The sequence below is a fragment of the Aulonocara sp. 'chitande type north' Nkhata Bay genome, linkage group LG11, assembly GCF_057382095.1.
Source record: "Aulonocara sp. 'chitande type north' Nkhata Bay isolate Kocher_YH1m ecotype deep benthic linkage group LG11, A_spYH_male_GT1.1, whole genome shotgun sequence".
Lineage (NCBI taxonomy): Eukaryota > Metazoa > Chordata > Actinopteri > Cichliformes > Cichlidae > Aulonocara > Aulonocara sp. 'chitande type north' Nkhata Bay.
Genome location: NC_141354.1, coordinates 17,068,590 through 17,094,946, shown reverse-complemented (window position 1 = coordinate 17,094,946; position 26,357 = coordinate 17,068,590). Strand labels below are relative to the sequence as shown.

At 40.3% G+C, this 26,357-nt stretch overlaps 1 protein-coding gene and 2 pseudogenes across 3 annotated transcripts; all 3 read left to right on the top strand.

The window, feature by feature from the left end:
- The first annotated feature begins 2,190 nt into the window (after positions 1–2,190).
- Positions 2,191–4,015, top strand: LOC147318737 (uncharacterized; annotated as a pseudogene). The gene is made up of 4 exons (XR_015131486.1): positions 2,191–2,222; positions 2,608–2,672; positions 2,960–3,242; positions 3,479–4,015. The product of XR_015131486.1 is annotated as an uncharacterized LOC147318737 (transcript).
- LOC147318736 (fucolectin-1-like) lies at positions 3,892–5,531 on the top strand (annotated as a pseudogene). The gene is made up of 4 exons (XR_015131485.1): positions 3,892–4,011; positions 4,238–4,383; positions 4,488–4,770; positions 4,995–5,531. The product of XR_015131485.1 is annotated as a fucolectin-1-like (transcript).
- Positions 5,532–5,812: 281 nt separating this feature from the next.
- On the top strand, positions 5,813–11,552 carry LOC147318735 (uncharacterized). The gene is made up of 15 exons (XM_086310165.1): positions 5,813–5,900; positions 6,005–6,287; positions 6,512–6,657; positions 6,762–7,044; positions 7,272–7,417; positions 7,522–7,804; positions 8,029–8,174; positions 8,279–8,561; positions 8,789–8,934; positions 9,039–9,321; positions 9,546–9,691; positions 9,796–10,078; positions 10,306–10,451; positions 10,556–10,838; positions 11,063–11,552. Exons 1-15 carry the CDS (start codon positions 5,813–5,815, stop codon positions 11,241–11,243), a joined length of 3,126 nt encoding a protein of 1,041 aa, XP_086166291.1. The 3' UTR covers positions 11,244–11,552.
- The last annotated feature ends 14,805 nt before the right edge of the window (positions 11,553–26,357 follow it).

Sequence of the window (26,357 nt, the reverse complement as noted above, 5' to 3'; positions counted from 1 at the left end):
GTTTGTGTTTTGATCTGAAGAGTTTGTAAATATCTGGTTTCAACTGTATATTTGATGATTGTCAGCACTAAGATCCGGTCTTTTATCAGTTCCCAGAGTCAGAACCAGACACGGAGAAGCTGCATTCAGCTTTTATGCTCCTTATATCTGGAACAAACTCCCAGAAAGCCTCAGATCAGCTGAAACACTCAGTTTATTTAAATCCAGGTTGAAGACTCACCTGTTCTCAGCTGCATTTGAATAAAGCACCAAATCCACACTTTAAGCTTAAATTTCAAAACTTACATTTAACTACTGATTTTATCTACTGTTCTGATTTTATCTGTTTTGATTTTATATACTGTTGTTTGTTTGTTAATTAGTTAGTTAGTTTATTTGCTTGTTTTAATCAATTTTAAATCATGTTTTTATTTGTTCTTGTTTCTAATGTCTCTGTAAAGCACTTTGAATCACCTTGTTGTTGAATTGTGCTATACAAATAAACTTGCCTTGCCTTGCCTTGCCTTGCCTAAGAGGGAGAGAAAGGAACAGAGAGAGAGAGGAGAATGAGGACAGAACAGAGATGGAACAAGAGCAGGTGAGACACACATGTTAGTCAAATGGTTGTTTACCAAAAGTATCACCGTATCATAGGTACTCATGTATCTCGTACCTAGTGTTTCTTTTTAGGTTTGCTATTTTTCAAATTCTACATTTATTAAGTTATGCAGGCTTTTTTGCACAACAAGGCTAAATAATTATATAAACTTTTCTCAATCTAAATAGTGGACTTTGGTAGAATTAAAAAATAAGTGTAGTGCAGGTCTATGATGATTTTTAGTGCTACTATCATCTAGTTCCGATTCCGTCTTGGTTAAGTCCTAAGTAGTCCTGATTTTGAACTGTTGTAGTCCTGTTTTAATTCTGGATCAGTTCTGGGTCTGGTTGAATTGGGGTTTAGTCCTCGTGTCTTGATACAGCCCTGACCTTGTTCTGCCTCGCTCCTTAATTAAAAAACTACTTTTAGGTGTCCTGCACATGTGATATATATTTTTCCTATTATGAAGTCATTCTTTCTTGAACAAAACTCAAAACAGAGCCAATTAATCTTTCAGTCATTTGGGACTCTCCTCAGCTCTTACTGGAACAGTGGCGCGGCTGCCCCTCTGTTGGTCTTCCATGGTCTCTTGTGTTCTGGGGGCCTCTGGATGTCTGGAGTTTTGATCTCCTCCATACCTGCTTCACACCCTGGAGGACGGGGCTGTGGCCCCCCCACACTCCCTAGCAGATCATTACATGGAGAAACCTTTGGAATGCAAGCATGCTGATCCACACAGGTATGCACACATGGGTATTCACAGACGCGGACTAAAGCTTTCTTGGCAGCTGCCTCAAAGCACACTGTGCGCCGTCTATCTTGCGTGCTGCACAATATCGTTTATTATTTAGTAAATATTGATATCTATGACTAGCTAGTTTATTGTGATGGTGCTTTGTTTTCTCTATTATTATGTTGCTCTTTGTTGTTTGCTGTCTCCTCTGTTTGTTTTTTTTGTTTGTTTTTTTTTTTTTCTCCATACAGGTGACCCAGGAGTTCTTTTTTTTTTTTCTCTCTCTTCCCCCCCCTTCTCACCGTCTCTTCTCCCCCTTGGTTTTCTTTCTTTCTCTCCCGCTCTTTCTCTCATTCATTCCCCCTGTCCTATTTATTAAAAAAAAAAAAAATGACAAAGGATGAACTGAAGCTCTGCCATCACGTAATGTCGCATACTGCTGTTTCTGATGTCATTTAAAAAAAAAAAAAAAAAAAAAAAAAATCTTTCAGTCATTTCTACCCCCCCCCCCCCCCCCCCCAAAAAAAAAAAAATCCCACATGCATACCACCATTTAGGGCTAAGCCCCAGGTGTTTCAAATGTCTGGCTCCGCCTCTGGCAACAACTAGGAAATTCTGAATTATTACATGACATCCCATGATGTTTTCAGAATAGAGAAATACAGTAAGTGAGGTTGTCTGGTTGGGTCCGTGACAAAAAGTTCTGTTGTATGCACAGCACTGTTATGAAAAAGGGAGTCACCTGGTATTTGACAAGGGTGTATATGAAACTAAGCAAAGTTACAAAAATAACATTTATTATTTGAACATGATGTCACATGATCACATGATCACTGTAAGAATATATAATAATGGCTCAGTTTGTGAAAATGCAGATTGAACCACCTATGAGACTCCTAACTACAACTGAAGGTAATTCCTTGGTAGAATAGGATGCTTTTCCATGTATTTTGTAAAATATATCTATATAGATATATATATATATTACCAGAAAAAAGAAAAAAAAGAAAAAAAAAAGAAAACAAAAAACCAAAGGAAAAAAATCAAAAAAGTACTTAACTTAAATGTGACAGTAATATCATTAATAACCTTCAACTGTCAAACTAATATATTTTTGGAAATATTCTACCTTATCAAGTCTTAATTACTGTTATAATTTAAAAATTGACAATTGTATTTAAAAAATTACTCTAGAAGGAATTGCAAATTGCAAACCATTAACAAAAATTGTAAAATCCTCTACTCCAGATTAAATATGATAAACTTTATCTGAAATAATGTTTTCTTTTGTCTATAGGATGTTGACTACGGCTGGAATATTTGTCTTGTTGTCTATTCTAGGAAAGCTGAGTGGAAATTTGGGTGAGATTAAAAAATGTATCTAAGAAATATAATAAGTAAACGTGAATTCATTGCAATTCTAGGACTTGGTTAATTTAACAAACGAAAAGATATTAAGTAAATAACTGATTTGAAGAATTCACATTTAATTATATATTTTAATTAGATCAGTGAAAAAGTGTTTTCAAAAAGATTATAAGAAAAATTCAATTAAAGAAGCTGACTGTAGATATTTTAGTGAAATTACTTACACCACTGGTAATTACATTTGGTAATTCTGTGCATCTTTCTATCTTTTAAATATTAAGGTCAAAATGTTGCCAGACTTGGACAAGTGGCTCAGTCTTCAACGTATGGGAATGCCAAACCCGAAAATGCCATTGATGGGAATCGTGCCAGCAACTACAACCAGGGATCCTGTGCCCATACAAACAACGACTTGAATCCATGGTGGAGACTTGACCTTTTGAAGACGTATAAAATCAACACTGTGACTATCACCAACAGACAAGACTGTTGTCCTGAGAGGATCAATGGAGCTGAGATCCGCATTGGAAATTCACTTAATGACAATGGCAATGCGAATCCCAGGTAAATGAGCTATTCATCTTATACTTGATTCAACTTTTGTCATAACTGTCATATATGTGGCAATCATTAATAATGTTTATAAAACAAAGGCTACTTCTACACCGTTTTTTAGAGTTAAGTCCACCATACAATTTCGAGCAGCATCGTAACTATCTGAGAGGGACATTTATACAAATTTTTGTTTTACATTAGTCTTATGTTACTTGTTAATCTTTTTTCTGGTCATTTGTTTTCAGATGTGCTGTAATCTCATCCATCGCTGCTGGGGCATCACAAACCTTTGCATGCAATGGAATGGAAGGTCGCTACATAAACATCGTTATTCCTGGGAGAACAGAATACCTGACACTTTGTGAGGTGGAAGTTAATGGTACACTTTCAGGTAAATCTTGTCCAATTCTTCTCGTGTGTTCCACGTTTAATGAACACATAATGGGTTTTGAAGTTCTTCTTATCATATTATTGCTAATATTTGCAACTTTTCAGAGACTAATGTTGCCAGACTTGGACAAGTGAGTCAGTCTTCAACGTATGGGAATGCCAAACCCGAAAATGCCATTGATGGGAATCGTGCCAGCAACTACAACCAGGGATCCTGTGCCCATACAAACAACGACTTGAATCCATGGTGGAGACTTGACCTTTTGAAGACGTATAAAATCAACACTGTGACTATCACCAACAGACAAGACTGTTGCCCTGAGAGGATCAATGGAGCTGAGATCCGCATTGGAAATTCACTTAATGACAATGGCAATGCGAATCCCAGGTAAATGAGCTACTCATCTTTGAAACTTTGTCATAACAGTCATATATGTGGCAATCATTAATTATGTTTATAAAACAAATGCTACTTCTACCCTGTTATTTAGAGTTACGTCCACCATACAATTTCGAGCAGCATCTTAACTATCTGAGAGGGACATTTATCCAATTTTTGTTTTACATTAGTCTTATGTTACTTGTTAATCTTTTTTCTTGTCATTTGTTTTCAGATGTGCTGTAATCTCATCCATCGCTGCTGGGGCATCACAAACCTTTGCATGCAATGGAATGGAAGGTCGCTACATAAACATCGTTATTCCTGGGAGAACAGAATACCTGACACTTTGTGAGGTGGAAGTTGATGGTACACTTTCAGGTAAATCTTGTCCAATTCATCTTGTGTGTTCCACGTTTAATGAATACATAATGGGTTTTGGAGTTCTTCTTATCATATTATTGCTAATATTTGCAACTTTTCAGAGACTAATGTTGCCAGACTTGGACAAGTGGCTCAATCTTCAACGTATGGGAATGCCAAACCCGAAAATGCCATTGATGGGAATCGTGCCAGAAACTACAACCAGGGATCCTGTGCCCATACAAACAATGACTTGAATCCATGGTGGAGACTTGACCTTTTGAAGACATATAAAATCAACACTGTAACTATCACCAACAGACAAGACTGTTGCCCTGAGAGGATCAATGGAGCTGAGATCCGCATTGGAAATTCACTTAATGACAATGGCAATGCGAATCCCAGGTAAATGAGCTACTCATCTTTGAAACTTTATCATAACAGTCATATATGTGGCAATCATTAATTATGTTTATAAAAAATTCTACTTCTACCTCCTTTTTTAGAGTTATGTCCACCATACAATTTCGAGCAGCATCTTAACTATCTGAGAGGGACATTTATCCAATTTTTGTTTTACATTAGTCTTATGTTACTTGTTAATCTTTTTTCTTGTCATTTGATTTCAGATGTGCTGTAATCTCATCCATCGCTGCTGGGGCATCACAAACCTTTGCATGCAATGGAATGGAAGGTCGCTACATAAACATCGTTATTCCTGGGAGAACAGAATACCTGACACTTTGTGAGGTGGAAGTTGATGGTACACTTTCAGGTAAATCTTGTCCAATTCTTCTTGTGTGTTCCACGTTTAATGAACACATAATGGGTTTTGGAGTTCTTCTTATCATATTATTGCTAATATATGCAACTTTTCAGAGACTAATGTTGCCAGACTTGGACAAGTGGCTCAATCTTCAACGTATGGGAATGCCAAACCCGAAAATGCCATTGATGGGAATCGTGCCAGCAACTACAACCAGGGATCCTGTGCCCATACAAACAACAACTTGAATCCATGGTGGAGACTTGACCTTTTGAAGACATATAAAATCAACACTGTGACTATCACCAACAGACAAGACTGTTGCCCTGAGAGGATCAATGGAGCTGAGATCCGCATTGGAAATTCACTTAATGACAATGGCAATGCGAATCCCAGGTAAATGAGCTATTCATCTTTGAAACTTTGTCATAACAGTCATATATGTGGCAATCATTAATTATGTTTATAAAACAAATGCTACTTCTACCTCGTTTTTTAGAGTTACGTCCACCATACAATTTCGAGCAGCATCTTAACTATCTGAGAGGGACATTTATACAAATTTTTGTTTTACATTAATCTTATGTTACTTGTTAATCTTTTTTCTTGTCATTTGTTTTCAGATGTGCTGTAATCTCATCCATCGCTGCTGGGGCATCACAAACCTTTGCATGCAATGGAATGGAAGGTCGCTACATAAACATCGTTATTCCTGGGAGAACAGAATACCTGACACTTTGTGAGCTGGAAGTTGATGGTACACTTTCAGGTAAATCTTGTCCAATTCATCTTGTGTGTTCCACGTTTAATGAATACATAATGGGTTTTGGAGTTCTTCTTATCATATTATTGCTAATATTTGCAACTTTTCAGAGACTAATGTTGCCAGAATTGGACAAGTGGCTCAGTCTTCAACGTATGGGAATGCCAAACCCGAAAATGCCATTGATGGGAATCGTGCCAGCAACTACAACCAGGGATCCTGTGCCCATACAAATAACGACTTGAATCCATGGTGGAGACTTGACCTTTTGAAGACGTATAAAATCAACACTGTGACTATCACCAACAGACAAGACTGTTGTCCTGAGAGGATAAATGGAGCTGAGATCCGCATTGGAAATTCACTTAATGACAATGGCAATGCGAATCCCAGGTAAATGAGCTATTCATCTTTGAAACTTTGTCATAACAGTCATATATGTGGCAATCATTAATTATGTTTATAAAAAATTCTACTTCTACCTCCTTTTTTAGAGTTACGTCCACCATACAATTTCGAGCAGCATCTTAACTATCTGAGAGGGACATTTATCCAATTTTTGTTTTACATTAGTCTTATGTTACTTGTTAATCTTTTTTCTTGTCATTTGTTTTCAGATGTGCTGTAATCTCATCCATCGCTGCTGGGGCATCACAAACCTTTGCATGCAATGGAATGGAAGGTCGCTACATAAACATCGTTATTCCTGGGAGAACAGAATACCTGACACTTTGTGAGGTGGAAGTTGATGGTACACTTTCAGGTAAATCTTGTCCAATTCTTCTTGTGTGTTCCACGTTTAATGAACACATAATGGGTTTTGGAGTTCTTCTTATCATATTATTGCTAATATATGCAACTTTTCAGAGACTAATGTTGCCAGACTTGGACAAGTGGCTCAATCTTCAACTTATGGGAATGCCAAACCCGAAAATGCCATTGATGGGAATCGTGCCAGCAACTACAACCAGGGATCCTGTGCCCATACAAACAATGACTTGAATCCATGGTGGAGACTTGACCTTTTGAAGCCATATAAAATCAACACTGTGACTATCACCAACAGACAAGACTGTTGTCCTGAGAGGATAAATGGAGCTGAGATCCGCATTGGAAATTCACTTAATGACAATGGCAATGCGAATCCCAGGTAAATGAGCTATTCATCTTTGAAACTTTGTCATAACAGTCATATATGTGGCAATCATTAATTATGTTTATAAAACAAATGCTACTTCTACCTCGTTTTTTAGAGTTACGTCCACCATACAATTTCGAGCAGCATCTTAACTATCTGAGAGGGACATTTATACAAATTTTTGTTTTACATTAATCTTATGTTACTTGTTAATCTTTTTTCTTGTCATTTGTTTTCAGATGTGCTGTAATCTCATCCATCGCTGCTGGGGCATCACAAACCTTTGCATGCAATGGAATGGAAGGTCGCTACATAAACATCGTTATTCCTGGGAGAACAGAATACCTGACACTTTGTGAGGTGGAAGTTGATGGTACACTTTCAGGTAAATCTTGTCCAATTCATCTTGTGTGTTCCACGTTTAATGAATACATAATGGGTTTTGGAGTTCTTCTTATCATATTATTGCTAATATTTGCAACTTTTCAGAGACTAATGTTGCCAGACTTGGACAAGTGGCTCAATCTTCAACGTATGGGAATGCCAAACCCGAAAATGCCATTGATGGGAATCGTGCCAGCAACTACAACCAGGGATCCTGTGCCCATACAAACAATGACTTGAATCCATGGTGGAGACTTGACCTTTTGAAGACATATAAAATCAACACTGTAACTATCACCAACAGACAAGACTGTTGCCCTGAGAGGATCAATGGAGCTGAGATCCGCATTGGAAATTCACTTAATGACAATGGCAATGCGAATCCCAGGTAAATGAGCTACTCATCTTTGAAACTTTATCATAACAGTCATATATGTGGCAATCATTAATTATGTTTATAAAAAATTCTACTTCTACCTCCTTTTTTAGAGTTACGTCCACCATACAATTTCGAGCAGCATCTTAACTATCTGAGAGGGACATTTATCCAATTTTTGTTTTACATTAGTCTTATGTTACTTGTTAATCTTTTTTCTTGTCATTTGATTTCAGATGTGCTGTAATCTCATCCATCGCTGCTGGGGCATCACAAACCTTTGCATGCAATGGAATGGAAGGTCGCTACATAAACATCGTTATTCCTGGGAGAACAGAATACCTGACACTTTGTGAGGTGGAAGTTGATGGTACACTTTCAGGTAAATCTTGTCCAATTCTTCTTGTGTGTTCCACGTTTAATGAACACATAATGGGTTTTGGAGTTCTTCTTATCATATTATTGCTAATATATGCAACTTTTCAGAGACTAATGTTGCCAGACTTGGACAAGTGGCTCAATCTTCAACGTATGGGAATGCCAAACCCGAAAATGCCATTGATGGGAATCGTGCCAGCAACTACAACCAGGGATCCTGTGCCCATACAAACAACAACTTGAATCCATGGTGGAGACTTGACCTTTTGAAGACATATAAAATCAACACTGTAACTATCACCAACAGACAAGACTGTTGCCCTGAGAGGATCAATGGAGCTGAGATCCGCATTGGAAATTCACTTAATGACAATGGCAATGCGAATCCCAGGTAAATGAGCTATTCATCTTTGAAACTTTGTCATAACAGTCATATATGTGGCAATCATTAATTATGTTTATAAAACAAATGCTACTTCTACCTCGTTTTTTAGAGTTACGTCCACCATACAATTTCGAGCAGCATCTTAACTATCTGAGAGGGACATTTATACAAATTTTTGTTTTACATTAGTCTTATGTTACTTGTTAATCTTTTTTCTTGTCATTTGTTTTCAGATGTGCTATAATCTCATCCATCGCTGCTGGGGCATCACAAACCTTTGCATGCAATGGAATGGAAGGTCGCTACATAAACATCGTTATTCCTGGGAGAACAGAATACCTGACACTTTGTGAGGTGGAAGTTGATGGTACACTTTCAGGTAAATCTTGTCCAATTCATCTTGTGTGTTCCACGTTTAATGAATACATAATGGGTCTTGGAGTTCTTCTTATCATATTATTGCTAATATTTGCAACTTTTTAGAGACTAATGTTGCCAGACTTGGACAAGTGGCTCAATCTTCAACGTATGGGAATGCCAAACCCGAAAATGCCATTGATGGGAATCGTGCCAGAAACTACAACCAGGGATCCTGTGCCCATACAAACAATGACTTGAATCCATGGTGGAGACTTGACCTTTTGAAGACATATAAAATCAACACTGTAACTATCACCAACAGACAAGACTGTTGCCCTGAGAGGATCAATGGAGCTGAGATCCGCATTGGAAATTCACTTAATGACAATGGCAATGCGAATCCCAGGTAAATGAGCTACTCATCTTTGAAACTTTATCATAACAGTCATATATGTGGCAATCATTAATTATGTTTATAAAAAATTCTACTTCTACCTCCTTTTTTAGAGTTACGTCCACCATACAATTTCGAGCAGCATCTTAACTATCTGAGAGGGACATTTATCCAATTTTTGTTTTACATTAGTCTTATGTTACTTGTTAATCTTTTTTCTTGTCATTTGATTTCAGATGTGCTGTAATCTCATCCATCGCTGCTGGGGCATCACAAACCTTTGCATGCAATGGAATGGAAGGTCGCTACATAAACATCGTTATTCCTGGGAGAACAGAATACCTGACACTTTGTGAGGTGGAAGTTGATGGTACACTTTCAGGTAAATCTTGTCCAATTCTTCTTGTGTGTTCCACGTTTAATGAACACATAATGGGTTTTGGAGTTCTTCTTATCATATTATTGCTAATATATGCAACTTTTCAGAGACTAATGTTGCCAGACTTGGACAAGTGGCTCAATCTTCAACGTATGGGAATGCCAAACCCGAAAATGCCATTGATGGGAATCGTGCCAGCAACTACAACCAGGGATCCTGTGCCCATACAAACAACAACTTGAATCCATGGTGGAGACTTGACCTTTTGAAGACATATAAAATCAACACTGTGACTATCACCAACAGACAAGACTGTTGCCCTGAGAGGATCAATGGAGCTGAGATCCGCATTGGAAATTCACTTAATGACAATGGCAATGCGAATCCCAGGTAAATGAGCTATTCATCTTTGAAACTTTGTCATAACAGTCATATATGTGGCAATCATTAATTATGTTTATAAAACAAATGCTACTTCTACCTCGTTTTTTAGAGTTACGTCCACCATACAATTTCGAGCAGCATCTTAACTATCTGAGAGGGACATTTATACAAATTTTTGTTTTACATTAATCTTATGTTACTTGTTAATCTTTTTTCTTGTCATTTGTTTTCAGATGTGCTGTAATCTCATCCATCGCTGCTGGGGCATCACAAACCTTTGCATGCAATGGAATGGAAGGTCGCTACATAAACATCGTTATTCCTGGGAGAACAGAATACCTGACACTTTGTGAGCTGGAAGTTGATGGTACACTTTCAGGTAAATCTTGTCCAATTCATCTTGTGTGTTCCACGTTTAATGAATACATAATGGGTTTTGGAGTTCTTCTTATCATATTATTGCTAATATTTGCAACTTTTCAGAGACTAATGTTGCCAGACTTGGACAAGTGGCTCAGTCTTCAACGTATGGGAATGCCAAACCCGAAAATGCCATTGATGGGAATCGTGCCAGCAACTACAACCAGGGATCCTGTGCCCATACAAACAATGACTTGAATCCATGGTGGAGACTTGACCTTTTGAAGACATATAAAATCAACACTGTAACTATCACCAACAGACAAGACTGTTGCCCTGAGAGGATCAATGGAGCTGAGATCCGCATTGGAAATTCACTTAATGACAATGGCAATGCGAATCCCAGGTAAATGAGCTACTCATCTTTGAAACTTTATCATAACAGTCATATATGTGGCAATCATTAATTATGTTTATAAAAAATTCTACTTCTACCTCCTTTTTTAGAGTTACGTCCACCATACAATTTCGAGCAGCATCTTAACTATCTGAGAGGGACATTTATCCAATTTTTGTTTTACATTAGTCTTATGTTACTTGTTAATCTTTTTTCTTGTCATTTGTTTTCAGATGTGCTGTAATCTCATCCATCGCTGCTGGGGCATCACAAACCTTTGCATGCAATGGAATGGAAGGTCGCTACATAAACATCATTATTCCTGGGAGAACAGAATACCTGACACTTTGTGAGGTGGAAGTTGATGGTACACAACTCGATTCTTACAATGAATCTGAGTGTGGCTGGGTCTAAACAAAATTATTTAGTCTTGTAGTATTCCTTAAGTTCTAAAGTAGGTGTGTGACAATAAGGGTCATTTATTTCAAGTTTTTTGCAACTTTTTAGTGACTCTTTTTTGTACCCCCTACTCTTCACGACACACTGCAGGGATATTCTATTCCGATCAATCACTTTTTACTGAATGCTTCCATTCATATATGACTTCATAAATAAATTTTACCTTTATCTGTTGTATCACATGTAATATTTTACAAAACATATTACACTTTCTGTTTCTTTTCCATGCACATGTTTAAACACCAAATAAATATTGGTGCAGCACACGTTTGAAGAGTCATTCGTTCCCGTTGCAGAGAAATAGTTGAAAGGGTAGAATCCTTTGCTCTACCCATCAGTCAATCAATCAATCCTTAGAGAACCACCATTCTGTCGTTCCCGAAACGTGAACATTAACTTTGTTAAAGGTCCAAATACCCACAGGTACAAACATCTGACTGGCACTACCCCTCGAGGTATCCCACGCAGGATTCTCATTGCATCATTATATGCAACATGCAGCTTCTGGATGCTGCATTGCTTGTAAGATGACCACAAGGAAGCAGTATATAGTGCTGTGCAATACGTTTTAAGCCAGTGGTTCTCAACCAAGAGAGGCCAGCAGTGATCACTGACTGTTTTTTAGGTTCTTGTTCAGATTAAATAGAACAAAATACAAAGCATTAATGTACAAAGCGTGGATGTTTTAATCCAGTACAGTTGTTATTATTATCATCATTTGTCACATCCGCTTTATGACAGTTGAAATATATAACATTCATATAAGAAATAAAATTGTCTCCTGTAAACTGTATGTGGAGTTAAATAGACCTATACTACTGTACTTTAATGTCAGTTATGAGGGTGGTACTTCAAGAGCCATATATTTTATGAGGTGGTACTCATTGAGAAAAGAACCACTGCTTTAAGCAAAGCCACTGAACAGAAGCTGAACTTACATGCAGTGGTATTTGCCTGGATATAGAGCTTACAACATTGTCTATATAAATATATATATATATCTAATCGTCATCATTCATTTGATCAGTAATAAAGTGACCCATGTATTTCACCTTTTTATAAACCTCAAGAGTAGGGCTGGGTATCGTCACTGATCTTTAGAATGGATTCGATTCCGATTCACATGGATCGATTCAATCCATGATTCGATTCGATTTGGTTTGATTTGAATCGAGGAAATTTTGCCTCAGACAGCCAGAAATATTATTTTATAATTCTGATTTTTATATCTATAAAAAGAGAGCTGACACTTGTGAGACTTTATCAAAGGTGTAAGCATCACAGCAGATGTCAAAGTAACTGAGGATAAAACAGAAATCAACATATAAACATTACCTGGTGCTGCTGAAGTGAAACAGAGCAAAGTTATAGAGGTTTTATTAGAGACACAGCCAAGCATTTTGCAGTTTCGCATAATTTTAAAAAGTTTACATTTATTCAGTATTGAGACTTACTTGTCGGAAGTCAGTTAAATAAAAAAAGAAAAAAGAAAAAAAAAACCAGCGGCTGGTATAACACACAGTGAAATGTAGCCTGACACGCTCCTCGACATGTGCAAAAATTGGGGGGGGGGGGGGGGGGGGGGTAGAGGAAGAACATTATATATATATATATATATTAGGGGTGCAACGATACACAAAATTCACGGTTCGGTTCGGTTCGATACTTTGGTGTCACGGTTCGATATTTTTTCGATACAAAAAAAATGTTCATGCATTTTTAATTTGTCATTTATTAAAATTATAAATATATATTTTAACTCAAAAGTACAGTTTTTAAATTTAACCCTAACCCTTGTGCGTGTTTTTTATTTTGGCAGTGAATGCGCACCTGCGGACCACTTATGTGCAGCCCTGGTTATTTAGCTCGTCATATTGCAGCCACAGAAATTCTTTTGTCCATGAAACCATAAAGCTGCACTTTCTTTTTGCCTTATAGTCTGATTTGTCATAACTTCTCCGTTTTGTGGCAAGCTTTTCTTTGGCTGTCACTTCTTCACCCTGACCTGTCTTATTTGGCTCAGCAGAACTGAAATGCTTTTACACACGCACTCACATAAGCTCAGCGATTCTCTGCGCGATCAACCTCTCACATGTTTAAGCTTGCTGCGGGAGATTTCACTTGTCATGTTTGCATAGTAAGCTAACGATTAATAAGACGATGTCAGAGGAATTGGTGCACAAATTATCATCACTCACAGATCAGTGCTGTCGCTCTCTATACACAGTTCGCACGATTGCAAAGTGAAAGCAAAAAAACAAGTGCAAATTCAAACGCAATTTCAATATGTCACATATTGACAGTGGCTCACCGATGCCAATGACATAATTACCCAGCTACATTTCTGAAAGAATGCAAAAGCATTGACATATATTTTTCCTACAATAGCCCGACGGGCAGGGCAGAGATAGATTTTGGTAGCCCGACTGAAAAAAATCGCTAGCTCCGGGACGTCGGGCTAGCGATATTGCAAGCCCTGTATCTGATTGAGGAATCACTCATCTTTGGAAAAGAGAGTTTATTACAGAGAAATGGCTCTTTCCAAAATAAAAGCTATACTATCCGCTTCTTCTGGGCTATATTCTCAGCAGCATAAGGAGAATCATGTGCTAACAGCTGTCTAAATGACTCGGCTAAAGTTGCTTTTTTTGTCTGCTTCCACTTGTCTTTGCACTAGGATGATGTCGGCGTAAATGTGCAGTCATATTCGTTGTGTTCCCACTAGTGCTTTCAGGTTAATCTCGTTGAAATGACCTTAACGCCACAACACGGCAAAACTCCGTTAACGAGCTACCGCCGATCGCTCCGTGCATGGGGCTAGACGGCCAACACGTTAACGAGCTAACTGCGGTAACACACTAGTTCACACCAATGTAATAGAGCATTGCATGGCACATCCAACATACTGTTTTACTTTAGTCCATGACTCGCTTACCTTCAGGGTCATACGTCACATGAAAACCAAAATAATTCCAAACGCCAGATCTGAATGAGGTTCAATTTGCCTGTTGAAAGGAGAGCTTAACTTCTGTCTCGCTAGCTTGCCCTGCGCTCTTCCTTCTGACTATGCTGTCTGTGTGGAGCGCTCAGGGGATCTGCGCTCGACAGTGCAGCCTAGGCGGAGTAGTCGAACACAGATTCACTGAGCGCTCAACACAGACAGCATCGTCAGAAGGAAAATTGATAAAATAAATTACAAATGTTGCATTGTTCGATACATATGCGTACCGAACCGAAAGCACTGTATCGAACGGTTCAATATCGATACGAATATCGTTGCACCCCTAATATATATATATATATATATATATATATATATATATATATATATATATATATATATATATATATATATTTATATAGCATATACACTGGGTGAATGTGCAGTAGTAGCAGCAAGCAGGTGAATTCTGTACATTAATATGAATAGACATCTGACTATTTTGCAGGATAGACAATATAAACATATTTAAAATTAAAGGAATTTGAAATGTACATTGTGCCTTGGTTTAGAGTGTCTGGAAGAGAGTCCTGTCTCAGTCAATTATAGATGATGTGAGAGGGCGGGTGTGTGTATTTAGGGCACGGATGGCTTGGGGATAGAAGCTCCTCTTGAGTCTCTCTGTCCTTGCCCGGAAGATGCGGAACCTTCTACCAGATTGCAGAAGTTGGAACAGTTTGTTGCCAGGATGGGACGGGTCCTTCAGTATCTGCGCTGCTCTAGTCCGGCATCTCCTGGTGTAGGTGTCCTGAAGCGGGGGGAGAGCAATCCTGCAGCAGCGTTCTGCTGTATGGATCACTCTCTGGAGAGCTTTTTGGTCCTTCACACAGCTGTTCCCGAACCACGATGTCATGTTCTGTGTGAGGATGCTCTCCACAGCCCCTGTATAGAAAATCCTGAGGATCTTTGGAGAGACCCTGAACTTCCTCAGTTGTCGTAGGTGATACAGGCGCTGCCTAGCCTTTTTGGTCTGGACCTGAATGTGGGCAGCCCATGTCAGGTCTGAGGAGATGTGGACACCAAGATACTTGAAGGACTGCACCCTCTCCACTGGAGCTCCATTGATGATAATGGGCTTGTAGTCTCTGTGCTGACCCCTTCTGAAGTCCACCACCAGCTCCTTGGTCTTGCTGACGTTCAGCTGGAGGTGGTTGTCCTGGCACCACGATGCCAGATTCTTCACTTCATCCATGTAGGCCGCCTCATCGTTGTTGGAGATGGCACCCAACACCACTGTGTCGTCAGCAAACTTCACAATGGTGTTGGAGCCATGGGTGGCCACACAGTCTGAAGTGTAGAGGGAGTAGAGCATTGGCGAGAGGACACATCCCTGAGGTGCTCCTGTGTTGATGGTGATGCTGTTGGAGAAGCACCTGCCCACCCTCACCACCTGAGTTCTGCCAGTGAGGAAGTCCAACACCCATGCACACAGACGGCTGTTAAGTCCCAGATCCCTCAGCTTTGTGAACAGTCTGCAGGGCACTATTGTGTTAAACGCTGAACTGTAATCAACAAACAGCATTCCCACATAGTTACCCTGTTTCTTGTCCACGTGGCTGAGAGTGGTGTGTAGGACGTGGGCGATGGCATCCTCTGTGGATCTGTTGGATCTGTAGGTGAACTGCAGCGGATCTGTGGTGTCTGGGATGGAGGAGGAGATGATGTTCTTCAGCAGCCTCTCAAACACCTTCATTACTACCGAGGTCAGTGCAACTGGCCGGTAATCGTTCAGGGATGAGGGTTTGCTGTTCTTGGGCACAGGGATGATGGTGGATCTTTTGAAGCATGTGGGGACCACAGACTTCGCCAGGGACTCGTTGAAGATGTAAGTGAACACACCTGCTAGCTGGTCAGCACAGCAGCGCAGCAGACGGCCGGTGATGCCGTCTGGCCCCGCCGCTTTCCTTGTGTTCACTCTCCTCAGTGCCGTTCGGACGTCATGCTCCGCGATGCTGGTCACCGGTCTCTCGCTGATGACGTCACTGTCCTCGGTAGTCAGGCGGTAGATAGCATTAGCCGCCTGGCTAACCTCGAAACGGGCGTAGAACCGATTCAGCTCGTTCGTGAATGCAGAGTCGGCGTTGATCGGCGCAGTGTCCCTGGCTTTGTAGTCCATAATGGTGCGTAGTCCGTGCCACATACTCCGTGTGTCGCCCTGGTGGAAGCGGGACTCCACACGTTCCCGGTACCGGCGTTTGGCATCTCTCACCGCGCGCCGCACGCCGTATGACGCCGCTTTGTAGGCGCTCATATCGCCAGTGGCGAGACCCGCGTTGTAGGAGGCGGTCCTGGCGTTTACTGCAGTGCGGATCGATCTGTCCATCCACGGTTTCTGGTTTGGGAATGTGGTGACTTGTCGGAAGTCAGTTAAATAAAAAAAGAAAAAAAACCAGCGGCTGACAGCGCTGTAAACAATGGTAGACTGGTGGTTAATAAGCAAGCGAATAATGCAGAAAACAGAGATTTTTAGATGGAGTACACAGAGAGACAGAGAAAGAGCTGTACGTGAAGTGTCATTTTATCGTGGTGGAAGCAACAGCAAAAGTAAGAGGGAATTCATGACAATGTTTATGTGAACCGAAATGTGAAGCGCAGTTTGGATCTTCTTTTGCTGCTGGTTCAGTCAATATTGTTTGGAGAGTCTTGAAACCTGGAGCTTCCGAATCTAGTGCAAAAAAGACGTAAACACAAAGCGCAGACCCGGCAACACATCAGAATCTGTGAGCTGTCGGCTTTTAGCCCCGACAGCGTATCCGTGTGAGAAAGCCAACATCTCACTGATGGTGATGCGTCACCGGGTCTGCACTTTGTGTTTATGTCTTTGGTGGTTGTTGGAATTTTGTGAGGTTTGACCTGGTTTCTGTAGATTCTGGAGTTTTGGGCAAAATAATTTTATATTTAAAAATTGATTCAGGATTTTAATGAATCGATATCGAGTTATTCATGCTCAAATCGATTTTGGTTGGTGAATTGGTAAATTATCCAGATATCTGGCAGACTAGTTCAGAACTCAAATTCAGACTCGTCCTCTACAAACAAGAAGTCCTGACATAAAGCCAGATGGTCTATCCTTCAAGCTCAGGTCCTTTACCAGAGGCCCAGGCGCTTGAGGGTCCTGCGAAGTTTCTCAGCTGTTCGTAGGACTGCGCTCCTCTGATGTTCGTGGGATCTGCTGGAGCCACTCACCTAGTTTGGGAGTCACTGCACCTAGTGCTCCATTTACCACTGGGACCACTGTTACCTTCACACTCCAGATCTTCTTGAGCTCTTCTCTGAACCCTTAGTATGTCTCCAGCTTCTCCTGTTCCTTCATCCTGATGTTGCTGTCATTCAGTATCGCTACATCTATCACTGCTGCCGTCTTCCTCTGCTTGTCTTTCACTACTATATCTGGTTGGTTAGCCATCACCATTTTATCCGTCTGTATCTGGAAGTCAATTTTAACCACCCTAGGGGGCGTCTCCCATTTTGACCTTGGGATTTCCAGGCAATACTCAGCACAGATATTTCTGTATACTATGGCATTCCATGTATGCCCTGCCTGTTAATATCTTGCACTCTGCTGTTATGTGTTGGATTGTCTCAGGGGCATCTTTACACAGCCTCTATGGATCTTGTGTTCAAAGCTTGTTTCTGTGCTGACATGATTAACACCTCTGTGCTGTCTTTCATTCCAGCTTTGTCCAGCCACTGGTAGGACTTCTGGATATCAGCCACTTCCTCTATCTGCCATTGTTGCATACTGTGCAGGGGCCTGTCCTTCCATGATCATTCCTCCTCTTGCTCCTCTTTCTTGGGTTTCTGTTGCCTGAGGTATTCACTGAGCATGTGGTCAGTTGGGGCCATCTTCCTGATGTATTTGTGGATGTTTGTTCTAGAGATGGACCGATCCGATATTAGGTATCGGTATCGGTCCGATACTGACCTAAATTACTGGATCGGATATCGGAGAAAAATAAAAAATGTAATCCGATCCATTAAATATCACGAAAGCACCTCACAAAACTTGCAACATGCCGTAACTCACCTCAGAACGTATGCATCACGTGATAGAGCAGCTGTGGCATGCAGGACCTGTTGGTGGTCTGGATAGCATGTGGAGCTTCGCTAGCAACCTGGCATTTCATCTCCGACAAAGTTATCCCCGAGAGAAGTAAAGCAAGTGTGTAAGTCCATCTCTGAATGTTTGTTAAGCATTCCTACGTTAAGCTTAACAAGCGACTGCCTCTCGCTCTCCTGCTGCTACTTCAATCTGAAACTGCTTAAATCAGCTGATCGGCTTTTCTGTCGCGAGTCTGTCTCTCGTTTGTTTTTGGCCCACTTTGCGCCAGAAAGAGCAAACCAGCGGCTGAACAACAGCAGCACGTTTAAGCTTGATAAGCTGTTGTTAGAATTTATTTAATATTAATTTCTACACCAGGATCTTTTTCTACGTAGCTGACGGCTGGTAACTGTGCAGGGGCGGATCTAGCAAAGTTTAGCCAGGGGGGCCGATAGGGCATTAACTGGGAAAAGGGGGCACAAAGACATACTTTTCTTTCTTATTCTCATTTAAAATGTCTAGCTTTTAATAAATAATTATCTGACACCCAAAGTTTTAATTTGATGTAAAATGAATAGAAGTCAATTACTGTACATAGTGACTATTAAGTCTAATATATATACCCTAGTAAGCTATAGTACTTTTTACTTTGGGAAGGTACCATCTGTGCAGTCTGCAATTTTGTTGAAGAAAGATGTTGAATCTATTTAATATTTCTTGAAAAATAATTGATTTCTGTGCATTTTTTTTCACACTGCATCAAATTAAGGTTGATTACGTCGATTAAGCATCATGAGGTGGCGCGTGAGGGGTGGTTCCCTATTTTTTATTTATTTAATTTTGTTGTTGCTGGGAGTTGGAACCCTATTAGTTAGGTTGCTTAATATTTACGCTAAGTACTCTTTAAAATACCAGAATAGGGAGGATGGTGTAGGTCTAAGTTTATTAGATTGATCAGTATTGCTGAACTATGAAATATTTTTTTTGTATACAGGTATAACAGAATAGCTTTAGTGTAGTTGTTGTTTTAAACTTGAGTATGAACTTGCAGACTTGCAAAATGCAGCAAGATATTTTAAAAAACAGTTTTGTTGATTAAAAAACACTATATCGGATTCATATCGGTATCGGCAGATATCCAAATTTATGATATCGGTATCGGTATCGGACATAAAAAAGTGGTATCGTGCCATCTCTAGTTTGTTCTCTCATCCTGGACCGTAGTGCTGACACTCACCAGTTCCCGGCCTCCTTCCTTATCATACAGCCTCAGGGTGCTGGACTTGGGGTGAAACCCTCCATGCAGGGTCAGAAGCTTCCTGGTCTTGATGTCAGTCGCTTCTTTCTCTTTCTTTGGCCAGCTTATTATCCCAGCAGGGTACCTGATCATGGGCAGGGCATGGGTGTTGATACCCCAGATCATGTTCTCACTGTTCAGTTGATTTCTCAGGACTTGCCTGACCCTCTGCAGGTAATTAGTGGTTTTAGCTTTCCTAGCGGCCTCTTCATGGTTCCCATTTGGCTGTGGGATTCCCAGGTACTTGTAGCTGTCCTCTATGTCTCCAGTGTTGCCTTCTGGCAGTGCAATCCCTTCAGTTCTGACTACCTGTATATCTGTATATCCTGGTGGTGTGGATCAGTGAATTGATGTCTAGTTGACTCTTGGCATACAGCTTGATGTCATCCATGTAGAGGAGGTGGCTTGCACAGAATCCATAATCAGTCTTGTCAAAGATCTCACTGAGAGGCTTCAGGCCTATTCAGAACAACAGTGGGGACAGAGCATCTCCTTGGTATATCCCACACTGGATGGTGATGCATGGCGCATGGGTTGGTGAGCTTGGTATTGCAGTCTCAGACAACAACTGCTATGTCTACCAGGAGATGGTGTTTCAAACCCTTAGCCTTCTCTCAGTGAGCTTCATGATGTTGTCACCTGAAATGGTTTTCACTTCACAGGTTTGCCTTGTCAGGGTTCATTTGCGGAATTTCTTGCCTTGTTAATGGGGCTGGGACCATCGGTTGTGTTGTGCAGAAGTCAGGTTGGTACACAGCTGACAGCCCTATTTGACAACTGTTAGAATTTATATTATGGCAAGAACCAATCAGCTAAGAGAAGTGAAACGACAGTCTATCATTACTTTAAAAACTGAAGGTCGGTTAGTCTGGAAATTTGCTAAAACTTTGAATGTGTCCCCAACTGTAGTTCCAAAAACCACCAAGCGCTACGATAAAACTGGCTCACATGAGGACCACCCCAGGAAAAGAAGACCAAGATTCACCTTTGCTGCTGAGGATAAATTCATCCGAGTCACCAGCCTCAGAAATTTCAAGTTAACAGCACCTCAGATTAGAGCCCCGATAAATGCCACACAGAGTTACAGTAGAGGGCACATCTCTACATCAATTGTCGAGAAGAGACTGCACTTTTGTGGTCAAATACCCGCCAAGAAACCACTACTAAAACCAAGCAACAAGCAGAAGAGATTTGTTTGGGCAAAAAAAAAAAAAAACCCCCACAAGGAATGGACATTAGGCCAGTGGAAATCTGTACTTAGGTCTAATGAGTCCAAATTTGAGATCTTCGGTTCTACCCGCCGTGTTTTTGTGTGACGCAGAAAAGGTGAACGATGGTCTCTACATGTATGGTTCCCACCGTAAAGCATGGAGGAGGAGGTGATGGTGTGGAAGTGGTTGATGGTTGTACTGTTGGGGATTTTTTCAAAATTGAAGGCACACTGAACCAGCATGGCTACCACAGCATTCTGCACTGACATGCCATCCCATCCGGTTTGAGTTTAGTTTAGTTATTTTTCAACAGGACAGTGACCCCAAACACACCTCCAGGCTGTGTTAGAGCTGTTTGACCAAGAAGGAGAGTGATGGAGTGCTGCTCCAGATGGCCTGGCCTTCACAGTCACCTCATCATCATCATCATCATCATCATCATCATCATCATCATCATCATCATCATCATCATCATTTATTTATATTAGCACTTTAAAAACACACCTGGTAGACCAAAGTGCTGTACAATACAAATATGCATATAGTAATAAGATAGCAGAAACCAGACATAGCAATAAAATTAATTTTAAAAAAAAGAGAAAAATGTCAGTTACCCACAGAGTTAAACGCCAAGATCAACATCTGGAGTGTGAGAAAAACGATCCGATCATTAAAATTTAAAAAGTTTTTTGCCATCCATGCTTTAACATCAATAAGGCAGTCAAGCAGAGGTCCAGTTGGGAGACTATCAGAATGACTAAAAGGTAAATGAAGCTGGCAGCAGTCATCTGCATATAGATGGAATGGCACTTTATGTTTTCGGGAATTCGTGCCAAGAGGCAAAAGGTACAGTGTTAAGCAATAATGGCCCAAGAATAGATCCCTGTGGCGCACCCGAAAGCAGAGGGGCCACAGAGGATGAAGACGACTCCAACTTAACACAAAAGGTCCTATTTAAGAGATAGGACTTTAACCACAAAAGTGCCGAACCAGAAATTCCCACACAGTGCTGTAAGCGGGAGATCAGCAAATCGTGATCCATTGTGTCAAATGCAGCGGTCATGTCCAACCAGACCAGCACTGCATATTTACCACGGTCTGTCGCTATCAGGATGTCATTCATAACTTTTACGAGGGCTGTCTCGGTACTGTGAAATGGCTTAAAGCCGGACTGAAAGATTTCTGACAAATTAGAGTAGTCCATCAACTGAGTATAAACAATCCTTTCCAGAATCTTACTAAGAAAGGGAAGCTTAGAGATCGGTCTAAAATTTGATATGACTGAACTATCTAAGCCTGGTTTCTTAAGTAAAGGATGTATGACTGCATGCTTAAATTCCCTAGGTACTTGACCAGACAAAAGACTAGTATTAATAATGTTCAAAATTTTTGGTACGATGGTAGGAAATACCTTTTTAAGAAAATGGGGAGGAACAACGTCATTTGGAGAGCCACACAGTTTAGCATTCAACACAAGTTTCTCTAAATCAGATAAAATAATTGGTAGAAAAGCAGAGAACAGACTTGAGCAAGAACCATGCATGGTTGGGTCAGCAATAGATAGAGTCGGAGGTCTCAAACTAGCAACCTTGTCCACAAAATAATTAAGAAACTTATTCCACATAACCGCAGAAGAGTGCAAAAGAATATAGCCTTCCGTATTAAGTACAGAATTTATAGTGTTACATAGAACATGAGGGTTATGCAAGCTGGCAGCAATAAGTTGGGAAAAATAGGAGTGCTTGGCAGCCTTTACTGCTCTCTGATAGACTTTCCAGCTAGTCTTAAGAGCTTCCAGAGAGACATGCAGCCTATCTTTTTTCCACCGTCTTTCACATCTTCTACATTCTTTTCTAGCGGCTCTGGTAAAATCAGTTAGCCAAGGACTAGACTTTGGCTTATACTGTCTGATTCTAAAAGGAGCGACAACGTCGAGGACAGATTTACAAGCAGAATCCAAATAAGAAAGTAATCCATCTGAGGTGGACAACTCAGGAGGATAAGAAATAAGTTGGTCAAACAATATGGAAAACCGCTCGGCAGTATCTGAGCCAAAAGCATGATAGCATCGAGCAGGTACAGCTCGCTTAACAACAGGATTAAAAAGAACAATGTCACATAAAATAGGCATATGGTCAGAAAACACAACATCCTCGATGAGTAGGTTACGGACAGATAAACCATGTGATAAAACCAAGTCCAGTGTGTGACCACGTTCTTGAGTGGCACCTTTAGCAGACTGAACAAAATTAAAATAGTTCAGTCCAGAAAGTCCTTAGCCAGGGGCTTCCCGGGCAGCAGACGTGCATTTTAAAATCACCAAGCAAAAGGATCTGGTCATACCGTGATGCACAGTTAGCAAGAAACTCTGAGAACTCGGATAAAAACTCCTTATTATATTTTGGGGGCCGATAAACAATCAAACACAACACCGAAGACGAGTGGCCCAGTTTGCACAAACACAGTTCAAAACTGGTGTGGCGTGTCGATGGGGATAGCTGCTTAAAGTCAAGATGTGCCTTAAAAACAAAAGCTAGCCCTCCTCCGCGACCAGAAACTCTCGGAACACTAAAGAAGGCACAGCCAGCCGGCAATAATTCAGAAAAGGCACTTAACTCACCGGGTGGAATCCAAGTTTTTAGCCAAGCAAAGAAAATCCAGCGCATGGGAAGAGAAAAATTCCTTCAAAATGAATGTCTTATTTGCCACTGGCCATCTGGTATTAATTAAACCCAACCTGAGAGGAATTGGCTTGGGAGCTTCCAAGGCGTTAACAACCAGATCCACAGGTCGGAGGTTTGTTCGGTCCACTCCACGCCAACGCAGATGTCGGAGAGGAGGGGATTTTGCAGAACCCTTCTCGAGAGATCCCACAAGAGGAACCAAGCAGGAGTCCACCGGGTCCAAAGCATGCAACAGCACCAAGAGTTGCGGGCCGGATTGACAAATGGAGCGAAGCTCATGAGGAAAACAAGAAATCTTGAGTCTCAGTTTGACGAGGCAACCTCCACGGTTACCCCGTCTCCTGCGTCGCTTCCGCACATCCAGTGGCAGTGGTAAGGAACGCCAGTGTGGTGGTGTTACTTCCAAATCGGGAGGCAGAAAGCCTTGGTTGTCATTTCCAAACCGAACTAAAGCTTGGGTAGATAAGCCTATTTCCAATAATGTCTGGCAATCATAAAACAATGTAGGGCTGACATGTTGCACAAAATTGACTAAAAGCAATAAAATAAAACAAATAAAAGAGAGCGATAGATGGCATGCCAAACACACAGGTGCCATGTTGGCCACCTGACCTAAGCCTAATCGAGATGGAGAGCAGAGTGAAGGCATGCATTGCATACAAATAAATAAACATGTTCAGTGTAATATATCTATTTTTCTGTAATATTGTTTAATTTATATAACAAGACTCTTACCAGGTTGATAGTCTAAATGCTTTACTGCACACTAAGTATACAAAAAAGACTTATATTCACACAAACAGGCACAGAACCATCAGTACTAGGTCAAGGATGACAGCAGGCAGATGAAGAGGCACTTAGGAGACCTTTCTCTTGTCTTTATTCTGGGCGTTCCCTTTAAGAGCTCTATACTCAGTGAGCCTATTGATAGGAAATAAATGATGGCTTGCAGTTGTTGGAAAATGAATAATTTGGCTTGATTATAAGTATAAAAGTATTAATAAATACGTTACGGTATAAAATCAGAATCACAAGATTAGTGATGTTGAGTGTCCTTTTAATCAAGTTTAAATTTGAAAATTTAATAAAACATAAAGAAAGAAGAAACGTCATGCAGAAACAAGAGAAAAAGAAAACTGAAAGGCACAATGTGATCTGAATATGTATAAAAAATAAAAAATGCCAGCACATACAGTGCAAAAAATTTAAATGAAAAAACTGAATCATTGTTTAATACCATCATAAAACCAACATCCAATTGCATGCAATGTACATAATATGCACCCAGTGGACAATGAGTATGCAATGAGTCAGAAGTGAATGCTTTATATCATCAGTGCTTAAAGGCAGGTTTGGAGATTCCTTGTCTGTTCAATATTGTTGATTCTGCTCTATGGAGGAGGCCTATCACCTCTAAAAGCCCCAGAGAGCCACTGGTTCAGCACAGATAATAAATATGCATGGCAATCAATACATATTTGGTGGTGGGGGACAGAAAAATAGAGGAAAACACAAGAAAAGAGCAGAGGGTCTGGAATGTTCATCTTCATTTATTCTTCCCTATGCGGCACATGTACACAGGCACACATCACTGCCTTTAAAAGCACGCACACAGTCACAGGTTCTGGTATGGAGACACTATGCATGCACAGCAAGAGAGATGAGGAAAGGAATATGCCCTGATCAGCAAATTATCCATTCCTTTCTTTTCAACTGTCCCTGTGGGAATGTGCAGTGTGTAATGGCAAATGCACTCCTCTTATGATTTGCTGGTTCCTATAGTCATTCCATTGACTCCCACCTGAGACATAGGAACAAACTCCTCAATTTATGCTGAATAAGATTATTTATTAAGCTATTGAAATGCAAACTACACAATTTGGGTTAAAATGTATTACAAGTCTTAAACAAGGATGTTTTACCTGCCATATTATCTTCAGTTTCAGCAGTTTCAGGACTGTAATTATGGCAAAATTTCAAGCAACTTCCCACAACAGCTATATACAATGTATATTAGATACATATTTAAAATGTCTAACATGGAATGGCAATCCTCTTAAACTATGTATTTTCTTTCTTCATGCCTAATTAATAGCTAGTGAAGGACTGATTTATTTTCTTAGTCACTTATCCCATTAAGGTTTCCAAGGGAGCCTTTTCCAGCTGTCATACCACTGTACCCTACAGGTCATCACAGAAATAACATAACTTGCTTTTCCAGAGTGCAGATTAGTAGACTGTATGGTAATAAGATGATTTCATAGCTAAGTTGATGCTGGTATTGTTCAAAAGCATATTCCATAATGGAAGAAATAGGCTCAGAACAGAACATCTTCAGTACTTTCTCAGGGCTCTGACTGTAAAATATGGAAAGCAACTGATTCTTTAACTTCGAAATTATTCACCAAAATAATACAAATATATTTATTCTTCTGCACAAATGTGTGCAAAGAGATCTGTGAGCTGTGAAACTGCATTTTGTAGCCATCACTGTGAAATACTGTTGACCCAAAAGGAAACATCTTAGGCTCCTTCATCATTTTTTGGTGCAGACTTGGCTGCATTACAGTTCATCAAATGCCTCAACACATACTCAAAGTACACCCAAATGACCTCCATGTAACATTAACATTTGACAAAACACAGTATAAATGTATGTTGGTGATATTACAACTTATCTTTGTTTAGTAATTGGTGTCACTGGGTGGATATAATATAGCCCAAGGGGTCATTTGACACTGTAATGATAGCAGGTTGTCATAGCAGGTGGATGATTGTCACTCTTTGCTCTCAGTATTTCTTTCATAGTGGAGTAAATGGAACTTCAGACTGTC